Consider the following 14,614-nt stretch of genomic DNA (forward strand, 5'->3'; position numbering starts at 1 on the left):
AAACAAGGCCATGTTTTTATCTATGCTATTTACTTCCCTTCTGTTGTCGTAGGTTGAGATTGGTTCAAGAATCATTGTCGTGAGTTTCATCTATTCAGACTACTGCTACAGTGTTGGGCCGATTAAATTAATTTAATTGTTTGATCTGCCGAGAGTCATTGTAAGTGAATAAATATTCTTGCTTTCTTGTGGACGTGAGGGATCTTGCTGCTACCACACGTGCTATCCTTTTTCATCCAGCAATAAAATCAGAATTGGTTGGATTTGAGTAAACAATTTCCTATCTTATTATTGTTGCTGATTCGTGTACCGTGAAAGATTAGGAAAATATTAAACTTCCTAGGCGTGTCCTCATCGGGCTCCTCCTCCTTATTCTTCTCTTCATCTCCTCCTTCTCCTTCATTATCATCTCTAGGAGGAGGGAAAGGGGAGGAGGGAGAAGGAGAAAAGAAGCCCTTCTCCGGCGAGGAGGATTAGCTTCTCCTTCTTCGTCTTCTTGTGCTTCTTCTTCCCTCTTTTTACTTTTGTCTTCTCCTCCTGCTCCTCCTACTCCTCCTTCTTCTTCTTCTCCTCCGCCCGCCTCGCCAACTCTCCTCCTTCTCCTTCTCTTCTTCTGCTAATTATTATTATTCTCCGTCTCCTCCTCCCAATAGCAGAAACTAAGAGTAGTTTCTATAGCCTAGGGACACCGTATCAAGAACTTGTTCTTCACAATGCAACTTAATTTTTCTGTCCTTTGGGTCTAGATGAAAATCTGAACAATCATTACTAGATTCTACTCCCTCCCTGTCCCTAAAGGAAGTCGTTTTGGACATCGACACGATCTTCAAAAATAACTTTTGACCGCTACTTTTTGCTATAAAATATTTATAAAGTAATAGTCAATATATACCTTTATAAAACTACGTTTCGAGAGTAATCTAATTACATCACTTTCATATCTTCAAACTCAAGCCAAAAGAATCTATTTGTGGTTAAAGTTTAAAATGTTTGACTTAAGACAACCTCAAAACGACCTCCTTTAAGAACATGGAAGGAGTAGTTTGCAACATTAGCAAATTGTCTAATTGGCAAGATAATTAATGAAGATAGAAACTAGTCTAGTTTGTGCATTATTGTGAGTGCCCTAACTAGTTAGAAGTATAATTTTAAAAGTTAACCCATCTATCAGCCCTCTGTTCGGATGAGTTCCCTATGTATCAAACAAAGCCGGCCTTAATATATTCGTGCTAGCTACCGAGTAATCATGCACCCCTCATTTTGTTCTAGAAGAAAACTATGTGCTAGCTCATTATAACACTTGTAAACTACGTACAATTTTTCATTCACACGGATTCGGTGGAAACGGCTTCGAACAAGTATAATAGCATGCTGGAAGTTGACTAAATGCTCAGATGGATGAGAGGGAGGAGAAGCGAACTGTAAGTTTACGGTCGGCTTGGGCAAGTGAGCCATGTATTAACAGCAGAGAGCTAACTACTATATGAGTAGGCTAAGAGAAGGCTGTAAGGAACCTTACAACTAGCAAGTCGGCTGTATTATTAGCCTGCTCTTAGAGAAATCCAATTTGCCTAGGTACTCAAAAGAGTATCTACTGTAAATAATCTAGACGAGTAAAAAGTTTGATAAATAAATTTAAGTCGTTGATTAGCTACAACTACACACCGCCGGCAGCGGCAGGCATGGAGAAGAAGCGGGTGGTCATCGTCGGAGCAGGCGTCAGCGACCTCACGGTGTGCAAGCACCTCCTGGAGCGGCTGCCAGCCGACCGTCTTCGAGGCCGACACCGTGCTCGGTGGCGTGTGGGCGCGCGCCCTGGCCTGCACCGAGCTCCAGACGCCGCGGTCCATGTACCAGTACTCCGACTTCCCGTGGCCGGAGAGCGTGACGGAGAAGTTCCCGAGCCACCGCCAGGTTGTGGCGTACCTCGACGCGTACGCGCGCCACTTCGGCGTGCTCGGCTGCGTCCGCTTCGGCCACCGGGTGGTCGGCATGGAGTACCACGGCGTCGGCGAGCAGGCCATGGCCGCGTGGGAGGAGTGGGCTGGGAACGGCCAGGCGTTCGGCTCCGGCGCCGGCGAGTGGCGGCTGTCGGTGGCCGACGCCGACGGCCACGTGGAGGTGAGCTAGCATGCATTCGTGTTGTGCCCGAGATACAAATCACGCAGCTCCGTACTCTTTTTTTCGCTAAAATATACGTACATGCGGTACACTATCAAATAATAAAAGAATTGACAAGGTCAAAAGGATGAACCGAGCTAGATAACAAAAGAAAGCAACATAACTATATTTTACTCACATTTATATTTTGAAGGAAAGGTACTTCTATAAATACAGATATGATATTATCACTGAAAAGAATTCAAATATATGTCCATATCCATATTTGGAAAATTATTTTTTCATGTATGTGTGACAGCAATATCCGTATCGAATGGTTGTTGCGTGAGCATATATATATCCGTTCAGCTATGGACATGGACATGGATATAAATAAACAGATATGGATATATGGACATATATAATATAAGTATATAACTGAACAGATATGGATTCATATATGTACATAACCTAACAAAATTCATCTCTTCTCAGCATAACTCAACAGTTGTGGACATTTTTTATACTAAAACTAAAGTTCAGTCCTAAGCCATCTAAATGGGTGGACTATTTCTTAGTCCCTAACTAACAACAACTAGTTTACTAACATGGGCGGATCTAGCAGTGGGGCGGGCGGGTCTCAAGCTCCCCCACCCAAGGAGCATCTCCTTTAGTCTCTCTTAATTCATATATAGACATCGAAAAGAGCACTACTACAGCCAGCCGCCCTTACGAAAACGTAGCTACAAATAGCCGATTTATAATGGTCCATTTTCCAAAAATCACGAATCTAACCAAAAAATATCCAAAAGAATTAATCAGGGCAGGCCCCCTTAGCTTCGCAGCACATGGGATTCAAACCCGCAACCTCCCCCAAGACGATACTCTTTTAACCACTACATCTCACACTCAATTATGCCTAGAATAGATTTTCGAGATCTACAACTTTCGTTTTTGCTGTTTGTTCATCGGAGGTCGTTTAGAAAATTTGAATTTCAAATGTAAGAAATTCAAACATAGTTTTTTTGACAAGATTATTTCAAATAAAAAAGTAGTCACTTTTTGAGATCTACAACTTTCATTGTGTTTGTTTCTCCATCCGACGTTGTTCAAAAATTCAAATTTTAAATTTGAGAAATTCAAACATAGTTTTTCTTGATAAAATAATTTTAAATGAAAAGGTTATCAACTACAAAGATTTATAACTTTTCCAGATCTACAATTTTTATTTTGGTTGTTTCTCCATCCGAGGTCGTTTGAAAAATTCAAAATTCAAATTTGAGAAATTCAAATGTAGTTTTCCTTGACAACATGATTTCAAATGAAAAAGTCATCATCTACAAAGTTTTATAACTTTTTGAGATTTATAACTTTTATTTTGGTCATCTTTTCATGTGATTTTATTTGAATAATTCAAAATTTGAATTTCAAAAAATGACTACTTCAAACAATATTTTGAAATAGCAAATAATTTTAACTGAAAAAGGTTATGAAAATAAAAGTTGTAGCACTCATCATGATCTATAACTTTTATTTTGGTCATTTGTTCATCCGATAAAGTGGTAGTATATATTGTTCACAAATTTACATATCTCCCTTATAGTTTATGAAACTATACGAGAGATGTAAATTAGTGAATAATTTTATCATCACTTTGTTGGATGAAGAAATGTCCAAAATAAAAGTTGTAGGACTTTATCAGTTGTACGACTTTTATGTTCATTACTTTTTCATTTAAAATCATTTACTATTTCGAAATGTTGTTTGTAGTTACTATTTTTTGAAATTCAAATTTTGAATTGATAAAACAAAGTTACATGAAAAGATGATCAAAATAATAGCTATAAGAATACAATAAATTGATAGAGCATGATTTTATAAATTTTTAAGAAAAAAAATCATCAAATTTGAAATGGTACGAGGGAGAAAGACTAGTTACAAGTTTTAGCCAGAGATTAAAAAGAGAAATCAGAGTTCTTCAATAATTTAAAAATTGAATTTCCAATAGCATTTTGAAACAGTAAATGATTTCAAATGAAAAAGTTGTAAACAACAAACTTCTATAACTTTTCGAGATTTACAACTTTTATTTCGGTCATTTCTCCATCCAAGGTTGTTTGAAAAAATTTAAATTTTAGCACTTAATTTTTACTATTTGTTGTCTATTTGTAGGGGCGGCTCTATATCCATCCGCCCCTATCCCTACAAATAGGACCATTTATAGGGCCGGCTCATTTGGGAACCATTTGCAGAGGCGGCTACAAATTCTTTCTGTAGTAGTGGAGAAAGAAGGGGCTCTAGAGCTTGAAGATGAGCTTTAGCCGCCTCTTCTATGAATTTCTTGGTCCACCACAAATCATTAGTTGGCAAAGGCAAGCTAAAGTGGAGTGGTAGTAGCTACTAGTCCATGTATACAAATAAGACTAAACTTTAGAGGAGTTAGACTAATAACTAGTTCTAGGTGATCCAAACAGGACCTTGCATTTGCGTGAACTCAGCTTGGCTGGTAAAATCTAGTCTAGTGCTTTATTTGACTCAATACAACCCATGCTATAGTTTGTGGCAACCAAAACAGACCATAATATAAGTATGCACCTAGGTATTAAAAAAATAACTTGAGCCTACAAACAAACAACAACAGAGTATGCATGTTTACTTACAGAGTATTGTTGTATAATCCAGAAACTAGTTTTTACCTTTGTGTAGACACACAAAGCAGACTTTGTCGCTCTTTGCATAGGGAGGTTCAGTGGTGTGCCCATACCCACATTCCCAGCAGGTAAAGGTCCAGAAGTATTTGATGGGAAGGTGATCCACTCCATGGACTACGCCAAAATGGGCACAAGTAAAGCTAAGGAGATGACCAGGGGCAAGCGTGTGACTGTCGTTGGCTACATGAAATCTGCACTTGATATTGCCGCTGAATGTGCCAAAGTAAATGGTAGGGCGCAGCTATGTAGTCCTCTTCATCACTCCCTCTGGACGTCTAATATTATCTATTTGACAATCTAAATTGGTATTTGTATATATCATATAGCATTTTGAACAGTTGTTAAAACTAAAACTTCAGAGTTACAGTATTTAAAAATGTTCTGTACGCATTCACTTAATGTTGGTTTGTGCTGTAGGCACTGCTCACCCATGTACAATGGTGGTCCGGACAAAGCACTGGATCTTACCGGACTACTCCGTCTGGGGCATCAACGGCTCAAAGTTCTGTTTCAACCATTTCTCTGAACTCCTCATCCACAAGCCTGGCGAAGGCCTCCTCCTGTCGATCTTGGCCACTCTTCTGACTCCCTTGGTAACTATATAAACTAATGCCTAACGCATTCAATTATTGGTAGTACTTCTGTAATCATTAATTAACAACTGATAAACTGTTACGATCCTTTCACTACTGAATAGCAATTATGCAAGAGTAACTGGTACAAATCGGGAAGGATTAGAGAGAGTTGGACTAGGTACAGCAAGGAATCAGGGGTAGAGATAGCAAGAACAGCAAGGAAGCTGAGTACTAGACGGAGGTAGACGACGACTTCGTATTCTCTTCCCTCCCTGTGCAGGTGTTCCTCTGTTCTCTTGTAGGCACTGTCCCGGTTGCTTGAGCAGGCCCAAAGTCCACCCCACATGTCCAGCGCTCCAGCCGATAGCCCAAGTCGAAGGCCCACTTATGTGACAGTAGAGTACCTGACAATAAACATATATATAAACACTAATGTCTAATGCATCCAGTTATTACTACTTCTGTAATAATTATGAACTGATAAACATATATACTACTTTTCGGAATGATGAATTCAGAAATAAATTAAATAATTCGTGTGTTTAATTTAACTGTGCGTGTAGAGGTGGGCGTTCCACAAGTTCGCCGAGAGCTACTACTCCATCCCAATGAGGAAGCACGGCATGGTGCCTGACCACAGCCTGTTCCAGGCGCTGGCTGCGGACATGATCTCCATCACGCCCAAGGACCACTACAAGAGGCTGGAAGAAGGCAGCATCGTGCTCAAGAAGTCCAAGACATTCAGCTTCTGCAAGGAAGGCGTGCTCGTGGAGGGCGAGCCGTCGCCGGTGAAGAGCGACGTGGTGATCTTCGGCACCGGGTTCAAGGGCGACGAGAAGATCAAGGACATGTTCACTTCAGAGTACCTCCGGAGCGTCGCGGTTGGGTCAGAATCCACTACTGTGCCTCTCTACAGGTGTATATCTATATATATGTATATATATCTTTCTCACCATTTGTCCTAATTTGAACCCTCGATCTTGGCCATCATTTATGGATCGTGCTAAATTTTAAAACATGCATGTTTCACAAACAGATTGTGCATAAATCCTAAGATACCTCAGCTCGCCGTGATCGGATATTCTGAGACCCTTTCGAACATGTACGCCTCGGACATTCGCGCCAAGTGGTTGGCGCGCTTCTTGGACGGCGGCTTCAGACTACCGAACGTCGCGGCAATGCAGAAGGATGTGCTCGAACGGGAGAAGTACATGAAGAGATATTGTGGAAGATACTTCCGCCGGTCCAGCATCATGATCCTGAACACTTGGTACAACGACCAGCTCTGCCGTGACATGGGGTGCAATCCTAGGAGGAAGAAAGGGTTCTTTTCAGAACTGTTTGAGGTCTATGGCCCTGGTGATTATGCTAACCTACTCTCCAACTCCAAGTCCAAGGAACAGTAGAACTTGTCTTTAAAGCTGTTCGGCTGATGGTTTCTACGGCTGATGTTTTCTTGTGAGAGAAAAATATTGTATCATGACTGATAAACCGGGATGATAAGTTCAAGCGAACAGGGATTTAAATTCCTTTGGCACGTATGGATCACTTCATGGCTTCATGCTCTCAGATATTCTTGTTACAGCGAATATATAATGTGTGTACTGTCACATGTGTGAGGACCATTTTGCACTTATCTAAATGATGTAAAGCTTTCATGGTATATAATAAAGTTGGATGTATGTTACCCCCTCCGTCCACAGAAGAATGTAACTATGAGATACGTTCGAGTCAAACTAGTTTAACTTTGACCGAGTCTATAGTGGATAACATTAATATTTATATCTCCAGCTAAGTTTATTATGAAAATATATTTCATAATCAATTTAATGGTACTTATTTTGTATTACGGATATTTTGTATTACGGATGAACAACCCATTCTAAGGCCTTGTTTGGATGCGCATGTATTCGTCTCAATCCACATGTGTTGAAGTGGACTGGTGTGGAATTAAACTAAGTTCTATTCCATTCCACTCCAACACATGTGGATTGAAGTGAATACACATGCATCCAAACAAAACCTAAATGGAAAGTTTCACTCAATGGTTTCGTAGATATTAAATTTCATGACTCGGAGAGTTGGTATTCGGTAATCGTGCCACGAGAATTTCAGTGGATTCAAGAACCAAACATGCCGCCCTAACTCGGCATGGATCGAGCTACGAGTTATCCTATGAGCATCGGTATTTGAGTCCCTTTGCTCATGTATAAACTCGACACTTCTAAAAGTTGCCTTCCTCGCATTGATCTTCCAGATAACCTGTCCATAGGTTCCGAGATGGCCTTGTTGGATACTCTTCACGACATTCAGATAGTCACTGGCTAACCTAAAATTGTCGGCTCGTAGGTCTGAAGCGAGAGCCATCTCTTCTCTGCATGCAATGGATTCCATCACCTCCGGGTCGACAATTCCCCGAAGGACCAGCGCCGAGGCTCCCATAAATCGACCATCCTCGTCTCTTGCTATTGCTGCCGCCGAAGTCGTGGATGTGTTGGATAAAGCTGCATCGATATTGATTTTAACAACACCAGAGGGAGGTGCAATCCATGTTGACCTACTCTGGTACACCCAAGCCTGGGGCCGTTGCACTTGCTTCCCCTCCCCTAGCTCCAACACAAGCCTCTCCTCAAAATTATGCGTCAACAGAGGGCTTTGGTAAACATCCTCATGGATCGCCTTCCGTCGTGCAGACCAAATAGCCCACAATGTGATTGCCACTCTAGCGATATCTTCTAGGATTTTCGCCATGATTGCCAGCCAAGACTTAGCGTCATTCTCTAGAATTCCAATCAAGAGCTCCACTGTCTCTTCCTTCTCTGCCCAAATGTATCTTGCCATGTTACATTCTAGCAAAGAGTGTCTCCACAAGTCCTCCATCCCACAGAAAAAGAAAGCAGGTGGCATCTTCCTTCCACAGCGACATCTAATATTAATAATAAAGTAAATCTCAGAAGTTTTAAAGGCTCGTTTCTTGGCGGACTATTTCTTCTTCAGCACCTCCTTCCTGGCGGTGGCATGCAAATGCGCTGCGGCCAGTACGGCAGCATACTAGCACTCTGGCAGCCATTGGGCTGGGCCTGTGAGCGTACGTGCATTGGATTTGGCAGGCCGGGCCCATTGAAGCGCTGTACCCAGGCCGAAACCTTTGTTCTACCTAAAACAAATCCATAGACATGCACGGGACTGTTGCTAAAAAAAAAGACATGCACGGACTGCATTGCGTAATAAAATTTACAGGACACAAACGAATTCTTCATAGCTTCTAAAAAAAATCTTCACAAAACTGAAATCCAAATCGTATAAAAAAATGAAATCCAAATCGAAACAACAAAGAGCAGTAGACACAACGACATAAGCAGAAACCACCATCTCCATAACAGCTCCACAAAAGCCATTTGCTTAAAGGACACAAGGGAACTTGGAAAACCAAAGCAGCAGGTAACAGCACTATTCGTGGTTTACTGACAAATATCTCAAGCCACACAGTTACTGTTATATAATAAGACGGCATTGATGTAGGTTCAACAGTGAGCAGCCACCGGTAGATGCAGTTGCAAACATGTAGATTCACCGTGGAAATACACGCAAAGGATGGAAACCCCGCTCCCTTCTGCTTTTGATGCAAATGAAGTTATCTGGACCATCTTCTCCGTGAAACAGTCTTCAGGCCTAGCAAGTGAGGGGAAAAAAAGGAGAAGGCATCAACAACCAGCTGTAATAAATCACAAAAAATACTATAAGATGCAACCAGATCCGCAACAACTGGCTGTAGATGATTTTGTAACAACAGTCCTTCCAAACATAAAGCAACACCATCTATCTCCTGCTCAAGTATATAGGATACTGTTGTATCAATGACAATTTTGGAAGAGCGATTTCACAATCTATCCATAGCAAAATTGGAGACGTATGTGATAGCCATCTGTGAAGATATATTTACCCAGAACCAACTCTGGGTTCAGTCGACTACAATAAGGTGTATTTGCACAATCAAATGTCAAGTAAGTAGGCATAAAGGATCCAGTCCTTCAGCACAAACAGAAACAGCAGCACCCAGCAAGGGAGGTGGGTACTAGATTAGAGCCAGGAATCGAAAGAGGAACACAGTTAAATTGAACAGAATGTTGGTTTGCCAATTATATGCTCTCAGTACCAAAATGTACCATTACATTCCACATTGTATCTGGCTAAAGCAATAGTGCAGTGCTGCTCAGAGCTTTTGTGCCCCTGGCAACCACACCAAGCTAATATCACCAATATATCAGTAAAACAGCAGCATAGCAAAGAAATTATCTATACAGCTGCTTATATATATTAAATAGAAATGGAAAGCAAGACTTACCCCATTCCTCAAACTCGACATTGCCCACCATTTGGGTTCTGTCTTGAAGCAAAACATCAATCCTTTGTTCCTGCAGGCATAGAAGATCAGAGTCCACGAAGACCGAAGAAACAGAACAAACAAAACTAGCATGTTAGTGATCAAGCAATCAGTCCAAATTGATGCCATACAAGATAATGCCAACAAAGATTTTTAGTATAACAGTAGCTAACTTGTAGAGGAGAAATTATCAATTCGCTGGGTTTAAATACATAGGGGATAAAAAATCAATTGAAACATAGATCTAGTTTTTTTTACCTTTAGAGGTACTAGTGTCTGTGATATAAAATGCAGCTGTACTATACAAGTCTAATATGCCAGAGACTGAAAATACAGCTACAGCATCCATAAAAAATGTACAACATTGTATTCAGACTCACCAAAACAGTGTTTTTTCTGAATTAAAGATCAATAAAAATCTCCTGAATCTCACTACATAGTTTAAGTTTCCTTTCAATAAGCATCTTTGTTTACATTGTTTAGCAAAACCGGAGATACTATACTGTGGATAAATAAGCAAAAAAAGATTAAATGTTGAAAGAAATGAAGATGCTCACCAGAATTGCCGATCGCAACAGGTAAAGATGTGATGTATAAGGCCACAGGGACGCGGTGGGGGGCTAAGCATGAGGTGTCCATCACTGGCCATGGACCAAGTTCCACTGCCGAGATGGTATTGAGCGAGATAGTTCTCTCCAGCATGGAAGCATACAATGGAGTCGCCGCCAATTGAAGGCAGCCAACTGGGTGAGACACACAGACTCCGTGCACCAACAAAGAGGACATGATCACCAATGCTCTTCACACGCACAGTCCTACCCAGGACAAGATCAACAAGCTTGAGAACTAATATGTGTGAAAAGGAGCTGTCATTGTAGCCAACAAGCATGATCTCTGAGTCCAATTCAACAAGATAAGGCAGGTGGATTTCCTCGCTTGAACATGTCGCTATTGTCTTTGGAGGAGGCAGTGCTAGCACAGGTGAAGAATCCTCCCCCTTGCACTGTGGTACCAGTTGCGGCGGGTCAATCTGCAAGACATGGGTTAGCCCATCTTCCCAATTCATCACATAAAGCCTCCCCTGGTACGACAGCGCCCTGTCCAGTTGGTTCATCTTCCAGCTGCTGATTGTCCATTCAGCATCACCAGCCGACGCAAATGCCACACGCCCGATGCTATGAAGGGCTAGCATCACAGTGATGGCCCCCGTGGCCGTGACATCGACAGCAGCACAAAGCTTGCGGGCTTGATACAAGCATCGATGCAAATGGTACAAGTAGTGATGGACGGTGAGCTCGTATTCCATATCGTACAGCCGATCGGCGAGGCACTCGAGGTCCGGGAACTCGGCGACGTCGCGGGTGAACGGGTGGAGCAGGCGGACGGCGTTGTCCCCGTCGCGCTGCAGGAGGAGCAGGCCGTCGGGGGAGTCGAGGACGCAGTGGTCCTTGAGCTCCGGGAGGGGGACGCGGATGATGGGGCCGGCGGCGGAGAGGTCGAAGAAGCGGGCGTGGCCGCCGAGCGCGCGGTGGCCCGGGAACCGGCCGAAGCCCTCCGGGAAGAGCATCCAGCGGCGCGGGTGGAAGCACGGGTCCAGCAGGGCGCGGGCGCGCGGGGAGGCGGCGGCGGCGCGCCAATGGGAGCAGACCGCGCTGAAGCGGGCATAGTCCAGGAAACCGCCCGTGGCGAGAACCCGCGCTGAGATGAGATGCGTCAGCTCGACGTGCAGCGACGCCCAGTCCGGCGCCGCCTCCTTGCGCTCCCGGCCACCGCTGCGCAACGAAGCGCCTTGCCGCAGTGCCTCGGTGGCCATCCCTAGGCCGCCTGTGTTTTCTTTAGAAACCACGTCAAGATCGCAGCGAGGACGCCGGAAAAGATTGATTAATGGGATGTGTGCCATTATAATCGAGCCTTTTTCCTGTGTACCATTAAAAAAAATAGCTTTTTTTTAGAACACTAAAAAGTTCAAACTTACCTACGTGTCATGACACTTTATTTCTTTGTTCCTTAAGTCATTCTGTCCATTTTTGTTGGTAACGGTGTGTAACGGCGAGGAGAAAAGACCGAAATGCCCTCAGTACAGGGAGGATGAGTGAAATTGCCGTTTGCCCTATGTGCCACTCCCTGACAAGCGTTTGAGCGCCAAGACGGCTGACATGGGCAAATTTTTTGACGCCAAAGGCACTAGGCTTAGCGCCAAAGAGACCCCACTTGGTGCTATAAATAGGCCATCAGTCCTCCCTTCCCACTCATTCTTCTCCTTTTTTATCTCTCATGCTACCTTGCTGCCAGTACCATGTCTCAAGCGTCAAGCAGCTATGGGAGGAGGCCCAGGCAGGTCATGTGCCCCAACTATAGTGTGCTAGCTAATCGATTCATATCGATGACTACGAACAACCACAATCGTGCTTTCCACAAGTGCCCGTACTTTGTAGTTCGTTTTTCTTCATTGCTCATTCATTCATAGGTTGTTCTTTATTCCCTGTTTGATGCTAATCTGTTGATGATGTTGTTTATAGGTCGGAGGGTGCCAGTTTTATCAATGGGAGGACGAAATGGAGGACACTGTTGTGCACCCACCTAAAGCACCTGCTCCATTACAGGCCATTCCTCTGCAGGCAGTGGCAGCACCAGCTCCTATCTCTACAGCAGCTCCTCTGGCCATCGTCCAGGAAGATTCCCAGTCGACTAGAATTATAGGCAATGCAGTAGTGGAAGATAGGGTTCTTCAGCAGCTTAGGTGGATTGAAAAGCTGGTGTTTGTGTGCATCTTTCTTTCTTTGTATGCTATCATGAAAAAGTAAGGCCATATGTATGCAGACTGTGTATGTGTGTTTGAATGAAGACTAGTGATGCATGAATAAATGGTTTTCATCAGAGTTATGATCTAATTTATGATAACATAGTAATTCTAACATCTCAAAAAAAAATAACATCTCACAAAGTTTCATCTAACCAATAGAGTTCCATCTCATAGTCATTCATCTCACATCACAGTTTCATCTTACATCACAATCATGCCAAAATAAAGTGATAGCAAAGCAGCAGTAGTTTTTGCAGCCAAATCACCAAAATAACAACTAAACACAGGTGGTTTTCATTTAAACCCTACATTCTTCTTGCTCCTAGTATTAGAAGCTGGGCTGGCTGGGCCGGCTGGCATAATTGAAAGCTTCTTTGGTGTAAGCTTCTTCTTCAACCCTATCTTCTTCCTTGGTGAAGGCTGGGGCAAAACAACCTCCATTAGTTCTGTCTGCACAATCTCTTCATGAAATGGGGCAAGATACACATACTGGAGGGGAACAGTGTCATTGGAACTAGTTCCAGACCTGTTATAGTCAAGTACCAGGAAAGGTCAAGCACACAGTTTCATCAAAAAATGCAAATGCACAATTGGATCATGCTTACCTACTAGTCTGGGAATTTGTATGACATGTTGATGTACTGGTAGCTAGGCCCTTACTTTTCTTGGTAGCTGATGTACTGGTAGCTGGACCCTTTGATGAAGAAGATGATTTCCTCTTCCTCTTCTGGTGTGTAGCATTGGCCGCTGTCTCATTGTGTGGGAAAATCATGCATGATGCAAGAGTTTTCACAACAAGGCTAGTCTTTGTATTATAACTTGCTACTTTCTTCTGCCTTTTCTTTAGGAGACCCCTACAAAGGACAAGTTTACAGTTAGTACATGTATTTAATTTATAGGACAAATGAAAATAAAGTACATGTTTACCTTTCAGCCTCCATTGCAGTAATGTCTTCTAGGTTCTTATTCTTGCAGGTGTACTAGTGGTGGCCTAACTCATGGTATATAGGACACTCATGCTTCTTTGACTTCTTCTTACTGCCTCCCTCAACAGCTGACTTCATCATGTTCTTCCTCCTACCACCAGTGGACTTGAGACATGGAGGGTGCATGAAGAAGCCATGTGTTGCTTTGGGCCATATGGACTTGTCAGGAATGCATGGGATAGAGCCTGCATAGGCATCCTTGAACTTCTAGACAGAGAAGAAATCATCTACATGATCTTCTAGTCTTGCACCTGGAATTGAGGTGATGTAGGCAATAGCATGCTTGCAGGGTATTCCTGACCCTACCAGACTCTATAGGAACAGGTCCTATTTCTTAAGTCCACCACAAACCTAAACCCAGACCCCCTTAGCACAAATTTCTGCAACACCTTCAGGAGAGCTTATGATCACTTCAATATCAAGATTGTAACTGTCATCCTTTAGCTTCTGCACAATATGGGGCAAAATCTTTCCTTCAAACTTTCTGGCCACCCTCTTCCTATGGTTCCATTTGATCAATATTTTCTGTCTGATGGTGTCCATCAAGTCATCCAGATGCTTCTGCTTCTCACCCTTTATCCAGTTATTGAAAGACTCAGCCAAGTTGTTAGTCACATAATCAACTTTTGAGGCAGTGCCAAACTGGCTCCTAGTCCATAGCTTCTTGTGAGTGTCTTGAAGGTACTTCATAGCTTCTGCTTTGGCAGCAGCCATTGCCTGATAATGCTTATCAAACATATATGAACTCCAAGAATATGTAGAAGCCCACAAGTGCTCATCAAAAACTTTACCACTATACCTCTTCTTGAAATTCTGTACTAGATGGTACATACACTCCCTATGTTCAGCTTCTAGAAACACTTCACTAACTCCATTCATCACTGCCTGGCCACAATCTGTGGAGAAAGTAAGCCCAGGTGGACTGCCTATTGCTTCCTTCAACCTCCCCATGAACCATACCCAATTTCATTGGTTTTAGAATCTATGACACCTACTGCTACTAGGTACATCTAGTTGTGCCCATCAACTACACAGGAAATGCACAACTGGTCCCT

At 42.8% G+C, this 14,614-nt stretch overlaps 1 protein-coding gene and 1 pseudogene across 1 annotated transcript; one reads left to right on the plus strand and one right to left on the minus strand.

Annotated features, from left to right (window-relative positions):
* Positions 1-1,682: 1,682 nt before the first annotated feature.
* Positions 1,683-6,792, plus strand: LOC136550971 (probable flavin-containing monooxygenase 1; annotated as a pseudogene).
* Positions 6,793-8,741: 1,949 nt separating this feature from the next.
* LOC136550972 (uncharacterized) lies at positions 8,742-11,633 on the minus strand. Its single transcript, XM_066542556.1, has 3 exons — positions 10,328-11,633; positions 9,732-9,801; positions 8,742-9,058 (listed from the first exon to the last, which is right to left on the minus strand). Exons 1-3 carry the CDS (start codon positions 11,581-11,583, stop codon positions 9,053-9,055), a joined length of 1,332 nt encoding a protein of 443 aa, XP_066398653.1. The 5' UTR covers positions 11,584-11,633; the 3' UTR covers positions 8,742-9,052.
* Between the last annotated feature and the right edge of the window lie 2,981 nt (positions 11,634-14,614).

Source organism: Miscanthus floridulus, chromosome 4 (assembly GCF_019320115.1).
Source record: "Miscanthus floridulus cultivar M001 chromosome 4, ASM1932011v1, whole genome shotgun sequence".
Classification (NCBI taxonomy): domain Eukaryota; kingdom Viridiplantae; phylum Streptophyta; class Magnoliopsida; order Poales; family Poaceae; genus Miscanthus; species Miscanthus floridulus.

What these genes read in the sequence shown, in the direction of transcription:
- LOC136550972 (XM_066542556.1), bottom strand. Translation starts at nt 11,583, where the DNA reads ATGGCCACCGAGGCACTGCGGCAAGGCGCTTCGTTGCGCAGCGGTGGC. An exon ending in TGTTGCGATCGGCAATTCTG is followed by an intron (nt 9,802 to 10,327) that starts GTGAGCATCTTC and finishes CTATGCCTGCAG; the next exon opens with GAACAAAGGATTGATGTTTT.